Consider the following 7,621-nt stretch of genomic DNA (forward strand, 5'->3'; position numbering starts at 1 on the left):
ATATATTTCTTAGAATATGATGTAACCAGAAGCATCTCCTGAATATTCTCCTCTTCCCAGGACTTTATTGAAGATCATCTTGATGTATGCTCTCTGAGGAAAACATTGTTCAAAGTTGTACTCCTAGCAGCGTTTTGAACTTTAATAGTAATTTTGTTGTTTGGTGTTGTCTTCTCCAAGTCTAAATTAAATCAGATGTATTCCCAAGGAGATAATTTGCTTGAATTATTTTCCTTTTGAATGGGAAATAAAAACATTTATGATCAACTCTTAAATGTCCCATTTCCCCTCTGGCTTTATGTGAATATGAACGTGAATAAGAATACTAGTCATTCCTCAATAATTCTTGAAATAAATTCCCATGCCCCCCTCCTCTGTTGTTGAACACTTCCAACCTTGGACTGTTTTTTTTCTCAGAATGTTTTATAACTATTGTTCTCTTGCTTTGTCTGCTTTTGTTGCTGAAAGTTAGAAAACACAGGATTTAGAACTTTCTTTTTTGTGTCTATGGGTAGCTGTAAGTACATGGTATTTGTTACAGCATTTTTAAAGGGCCTTGTTCTTTCTGTGGCTAATGACACTTCTTTTACATATATCAATCCACAAATAAGTTTTAAAAATTCACTTACAAAAGCCATGTTTGCTTTTCCAAAGTCCTGTGCAACAGAACAGTATAGATCAGTTGCAGGAATTATCAGGGAGACAAGGTGCCCTCCTGTCTCTGCTGGAAACTGAACTGTCTTGATGTAGTATCCTCATCATTCATTGTTTCATTTCTCTCTTTTCTTCGTGAAATGGATCTCTGGTTTCTTTTTCACCATATTATGTTTTCCTTTTTGTCTTCCTTCTCCTGCTTTTTTGTCTTTGTTAGCACACTAAATTATGAGGCTATGGAATGGAAATACTGCAAAGTTTGGGGGTTTGGGGAGGGACCTACACAAAGTGGGGGTAGATACCCTGGTAGATTACAGCTGAGGCAAAACGTAGTTGTCAAATCTTACCCAAATTTAGTTCAGCAACGTTTTTGTGGCATAGGCAAATAGTCCTTCTGTGCTAGCTAGAGTTAACATAAACAACACATTTAAATGGCTAATAAATACTCTTTCCATATTTGCCATTTCAAGTCAGCCAAGATCAAATACTTCTCTGTTTCTCTGTACTTCCCTGCCATTTTTTTAATCTCACTCTGTGTGTTATTCTGTCCCTCAAATATAAAACAAAGTGCTGTTCAAAACTGTGTTTTCTTCTCCCCAACATGGTGTTTATCCTTTTGAAAAGATCAGAAGTGGGATGAGCAGTCGCTGCCCCAGACTGTTCAGCTGGGATGAAACATTAAATGGAGTAGAATTAGGTGACACGCGAAGATTTCACTAAAGGAGAATATATCATTTGAGCCCTGTTTGAACTTAAGATGTCTGTATGTTGATGCTTGAGTGAGGATAATTTGGATAGCTCTATGAAAAGACTGGTTTCAACTTACTCAGGGAGATGAGCAAATTCCATTGAATAAGAATTTTCCTGCATGCTTTCTTTTGTGTGATTGCCAGCAGCCAATTTTGTAAATTTTGTACTGTTGGAATTACTCTTTCACTTGTGAAAATCCTGTTGCAATAATAAAGATGGTACTACAAAGGCAGACACAGTGCAGGCAAGGTAAAAGAAGCTGCCAGTGCTTCTTGCAGGGTGGAGAATCTGGCCCTGGTTTACTTATGACCACTTTGGGTTTATGTAGCTTTTTTGTGCTTGTTTTTATTTTACTCTGGGCTGTCAAAGTATTTCACAGGCAGTTAGCTCCCACAGAATGATTATGAGTCGTCATTTGGTGTATTTTACAGAGAGTCAGACCAAGGAGCTGAAAAGCTGAATGATTTATACAAACTTTCTGCCTCTCAATATCTGCATTAAAGTCTATGATGAAATCCCAGTCTGATTCAGAGTCAAGTGCTCCTGTGTGTGTCCTCCCTAATCTCCCTGCCGATCTGATTTCCCCGGCTACAAGCTTCTCTGGCTTTTCTGTATCAAGTTCCACTGGTATAACTGCCTTGGAACACATCTGGGTTCGATTCGGTTGTATTGTGAGGTGATAAGCATTGCATGCAAGTTGATCAGAAAATATGTGGCTGGTAAACACCAGATTCCACCTTTCCTGAATGATTAGCTGGCTTTTTGAAGTCCTAATGATTTTAATTTGGCTTGGAGTCAGTGAGTAAGAGTATGCAAAGCCTTAGCCAAAGTACCTATTTATTTATTTAAATTTTATCAGCACGTATTTCTTCAAAGCAGAGTACCTATCTCTTTGTCTAAGCGCTTTTTAATAAATGTGTAAATATATAAATGTATAAGTACCAGGTAAATCAGCTTAAATTTCCTTCATTGTCTCACAGATGACAGCAGTTAGCAGGAGGTGTTTTTCCTTGGTGAATAGGGTTTATAGAGCGTTCCTGACTTGTAGGAATTCTGTTCAGTTTCATTCTTTATTTTTTGTTTTATATTTTTGAAAAAAGTAGCATGGCTTGGTTTTCCTATCCTTGTTCTGTCTGTTTGCACAGCACAAGTTTGCTTTTATTCCTCAAGAAAGGCTATGGATAGGTTAATGATTTGTTTAAAATGTGGATGGAGTTCTTCTAGACAGAAATTCCTTGCTCTGTCTGCTCTTCTTCTGGACCTGGCTGCTTAAAACTTGTCAAGAAAGAATAAATTTTCCTTTTTCCCAGGTTCTCTGGAGGGGGAAGATTGTCTGTGTTGTTTCAGGTATTTTCAAAATTAGTGTTAAAATTCCAGTACTTCAGTAATACGATTTTTTAAGCCTTCTGCTTTCTATTGCAGTTCCCTAGTTGTGAGAGACACATTTAATGATGATGCTTTTTGTTTCCTTTCTTAAGGAATGGTTGCATAATCTAGTGCTATGCTGGAAAAACTTTAATTGTTCAAGGTACCAAACATGTCCTGTGCTATGTGAATTTAAATGTTGAGTTGTATATGATAATTTACTGCATTTTTAAGGAAGCTGTTCTTAACTGTGGGATACAGGAGTGTGATTAAAATTATATTTTTGATTAATCATTAAATAATTGAATTAAATAGGACAGGACTAAGTACACAGAAGAATCAACATGTGTGCAAGTATACCTTTGCAGGTGAAATACTGCATCTGTTTTATGTTAAATGACTATATATTGTGCTGAGCAATATTACTAATATTTTACAGTTTTTCCGTGAGCACTTTCTTCAGCTGTAATACCAAACAGTATGTGCAAAGGAAAAGTCGTAATATAGGCTGTGTGCTCTAAGTTACGAGTTTTTGAAAATAGCCAATATCTTCTTGTAGGTTTTTGTGCATACAGTTTATAAAATTAGATGTAATTATGCTGCTGTTGTTGGCTGAGTTATTTTCCATTCAAATGCCATGTACTAAAGTGAACCGGAAGGGAGGGAGTGGGTGCCGTTCCCCTGTGCTGAGTCCCTGGTGTCAAGCAAGTTGGCAGCACATTATTTTCACACCAGTGCAGGCAAAAAGATCAACTCAGCTATTCCCCTTCCCTGGGAGTTTTGTCCACTTGGAGATCTGATGGCCCTTGATGGTCACAATGTTTTGTTTTAAGGGTCCACACAGGCAAAGGGCATGTTTGAAGGTTTCTTCACAGGACTTTGAATTTGTCTCCAAATTTATTGGAGGTTCTTCCTTCAAACAGAAGTTTGCAAACTATTTTTGTTATTTTGGAAGTTGTCCTCATAATACCTTTTATTCATTTCTTTCCTGAAATCAACAGCTCCATTTTCTTAGATTTTTTTTTTTCTCACAAGTATGTACACCACAATTATGGCTTGAGTTATGAGTCCTTGAAGTCCTTTTGTTGTGGCAATATCTTTGTCAATAGCATGCCATGTGTATTCAGTTCTTTATTTATATAAGAACAAAAATATTTTCTGAATTACTTTGTTTTCTCACATAAATTTTCTCTTTTTTTTTCAAACTTTATTACTCCTACTCATTGCCTAAAGTACTGAACTTGTAGACTAATACCCAAAGCTCTTTCTTGAGTCAATACCATTAATTTATAAGCCAGTTAAGTATTTGAGTGCATTGCATTTGTCAATATTGACTTTACCCTGCTCTTGTGTTTCTCATTCTTTCAGGTTAGTTAGGTGTATCTGAATCTCTGATCTAAACTTAGCTGCACATTTTTGTGTCGTTTGCAACTTTGTCACTTCTCTGGTACCTCCTTTTTCTGATGACTAACACATAGTATATGCCCCATATACCAGAATGATGTGGTTCCCACCAGTTCCTACCTGTTCAGCTTTCTACAAATTAAAATGCACTGTTTATTTCTAATCTCTGTTTTCTGTCCAGGTTCTTGAAAAGCTTTGCCCCTTGTAGCACAGCTACTTAGTTACACCCGATATCTTTCTGGAAATCCATATAAACCCTTTCTCCATTAGTTTCTTCTGGTGAAAGATTGTTTTATATCAAAATATAAATGCTAGTCTAAAAGATCCCGGAATTAATCCTGTAAGGCTTTTCAAAATGGAAGCACAATATTTGCTACCATGTAGTCCTTAATGGAGTCACTAGTATGGGAGTATTTTCTTAGAGGTTCAATCAGCTTATTCTTAATTTTTTTCAGTTATTTTTGACTGTGTGTATCCTCTCTGGCTTATTGACTTAATACCTTTTTGCTTCTCCCTTCCTCTGTTTTTGAGTACCTTTGTCTGTGGTGGTATCTCATCTTTTATGTGTAGAAAGAATAGGTTCAGGTTAAGTATCTTTCTAATACGTAGTTGGCAAAAGCTGATGCAAGAAATTGTTTATCTTTTCAGCAACACCCCTCATTTTCTTTAATTACATCTTCACCTCTAATTCAAAAGACCTACTTATTCTCCCTTAACCGTCTTGGTGGTTATTCCGTGGTTTTTACCCACAGCTGTTTACTTCAGAGCCCATTTTGGACCTCTTTGTTTCCTTCTTACACAATGAATCCTATAATCTGCTTTGTTGGCTGCACAAACATTGTGTTTCCATATTCTGCATAACTTTACATTAGATTCCTATAGGTGGAATGGCCGTAGGGCACTCTAAAATTGTACAACAGGTCTGTAAACTGAGAAAGTGCTATACTAGTTTGAAGTATTTCATTTTCAGGATACAAAATTCATCTTAGCACTAAAAATACATTCATTTCCCCCATGCTTGTAGTCGCCTACATTTGGGTTTTAGTCTTGAGCATTTAATTTTTAATTTTCTTATGTTAATACCTTGTTTTCTGCTGATTTAACAGGTTTTGGATGCAGGAAGACTGAAACAATATGGTGAACCTTACATTTTGCTGCAAGAACAAGATGGCTTGTTTTACAAAATGGTGCAACAAGTGGGCAAGACTGAAGCAGCTTCTCTGATTGAAACAGCAAAACGGGTAATTTTAGAAGAAGAGATAATTAAGTTTGTCTCTGCAGTTTGTTTATCTCAAGTTAGCATATTCAGTGTTAAAGTAACCCTTCCACTAAAGAATCTGTCAGTTTTGCAAGGCAAAGCCATAATTTTCAGTGGGATATATGCAGACTTCTAAATGATAAGTGTATTTATATACTCTGAGTTGAAAGACTGTTTGGACTTCTTGGATCCTTTTATATGTACACAAAACAGTAAGTGTAAATAATATATGACATACTTGTGCTGGGCATTGATCTTAAAAGAACTTGCAGTAAAAAGCATGTTATGGCTGCAGAGTCAAGCATTTCTCTGTTATTTCTAAATTTTTTAAAGGGCCCTTCAAATCTTACTTGGGGTTCAGTACCTGTGCATTATATTATGCTCTCTCGGGGTGTGCTCACGTTCCTGCTGTGGTGTGTTCTCTTACTTCATTCTTGTGCCCTTGCTCTGTTCTGCACATAGGATGAGCAGGGCTCAATTAAGAAACAGCTGTTGAATGTTTTGTTGCCTCCTTGCTCCCTACAAGGCTCTGTGCCTGATTTACTGCTTACTATTCAAATCCTACTCTGAGTACAGAATTATTAATGTAATTGTGAGCATTCCTCTGGCAATCAAAGTGTTTAAGAGACATCAATGGATTAATTTTCATAATATGCCTCTGAGGTGAGGCTATATCATCTCCACTTTTCAGATGGAAAGCTGAAGCAAAGATAAGATTAAAAAAAAATGACCTGTGATTGAGGAACTCTTTGACTAGCTTTGGCTTGCTTTCTTTTTTCTTGATAATTTACCACACAGGATGTCCAGAGCAATATTTTAATTCACTCAGTGCCAACAAAGTTTCAGCATTGCTTCAGTTGAGACTGGCAGTGCTCAGTTTGGCAGCAGCTTGCTTCATAGTCACGTAACTGTACTTCCAGCATGCAAGTAAGACACTGATATTAAGCATGTAGTGACCTAAGAGAGCTTTTTAGAGACAAGAAGCAAAGGTTTTTAGCCTTTATGCTTTCCTTTCCTCAAGCTGTTGGATGTGTGGAGCCAGAGCTAGGGGAGCACAAGCTCCAGACTCTTACCTGGAAAAACAGAAGACAATAGACAGGGAACAGCACATAAGGGCAAGAAACAAAATGGCAGGTGCCTGACTATTTTCCAGTAAAAAATAGATGCAATTCCAGCAAGTTGGAAAAAGATGAAAAATTGTGCTGTGTCATGGGGGCTGCATGCTCATGTCTGGATGCTATTTTACTGGACTTTTTGAAGATGAGGAAAGAGATTTCTGTGTCTGTTCATATTCTCAGAATTGTTTTTTTTTGAAGAGTTTTTCAAGTGAAGCTTTGTAGCTAAGAGCATACACTATAAATTCTTGTGTGGCATAAATTTCAGAACTGAGGAAACAGCTTTGTCCTGAGTGACACACTGTTATGAGTCCTGCTGTCCTTCTCCATTGCTGCTGTGTAGCTTCATATGTTTTATTATTAGAATGGAATGGTTAGCCATGTTTTTTGTGGTGTGTGTCGGACAATCTGGAGGTTAGACATAAATGATGTTTAAAAGGATAACTTCAAATTCATATGACCATTGCTTGTCTGCAAAGAGCAGGCCAGCTTCTTCTAAGGCTTGGTCCTTGGAAAGGCAAGAGGTGAGGCTGTCCAGCTGTCATCTGTAGAAATTTAGCCATGTCATGCTGTCTCTCCCTCCTCCCCAGTTGCACAATTGCATTCAAAGGTAATTCAAAATGTATAAAAATAATTGCCTGATGTTACTTGCCCATATAGTCATCTGCAGTTTACCACATCAATGTTATGTGATTTTGTACAGGAAGGGAAGAGATCCAGGAACCAGTCTCTGCTGAAATGTGGTTTGATGAAAAAGTTTGCTAACTCCCAGGCTAGAAGGCAGATACAAGCTTTAGCATCTGCCAAGAATGCAAAGCATGGTACTTATCCACGCTTGGTCCAAAAATATGGGAATCAAGAGACTACATCTCCAGTCAGCAGCTACCCAGAAGCACAGTTACAGTTCTTTCTGTTTGAAGGACTTGGACAATTCAGGGGTTTTGTTATTGCTGTCCCTTGTGCTTCATGCATACTTTCAGAGAAGTTGCTTAGTCAGAAGAGCTGATTCCAATGGCTTTTCTTTTCACACTAGTAAGTCTGTTGCATGAATTGCTGCTGGTCTCCTACATTCCTG

General features: G+C 37.4%; 1 protein-coding gene across 1 annotated transcript in view; it reads left to right on the forward strand.

Moving 5' to 3' along the window:
* Nucleotides 1-7,621, forward strand: part of ABCC4 (ATP-binding cassette, sub-family C (CFTR/MRP), member 4) — a gene marked incomplete at its 5' end in the record, with an annotated part of 132,123 nt that overhangs the window by 121,024 nt on the left and 3,478 nt on the right. The window contains one exon of the mRNA XM_009082521.1: nt 5,280-5,414. Coding sequence (XP_009080769.1) covers nt 5,280-5,414 — 135 coding nt within the window. The remainder of the gene's footprint in view (nt 1-5,279; nt 5,415-7,621) is intronic.

This window comes from Acanthisitta chloris, unplaced genomic scaffold, assembly GCF_000695815.1.
Source record: "Acanthisitta chloris isolate BGI_N310 unplaced genomic scaffold, ASM69581v1 scaffold14589, whole genome shotgun sequence".
Lineage (NCBI taxonomy): Eukaryota > Metazoa > Chordata > Aves > Passeriformes > Acanthisittidae > Acanthisitta > Acanthisitta chloris.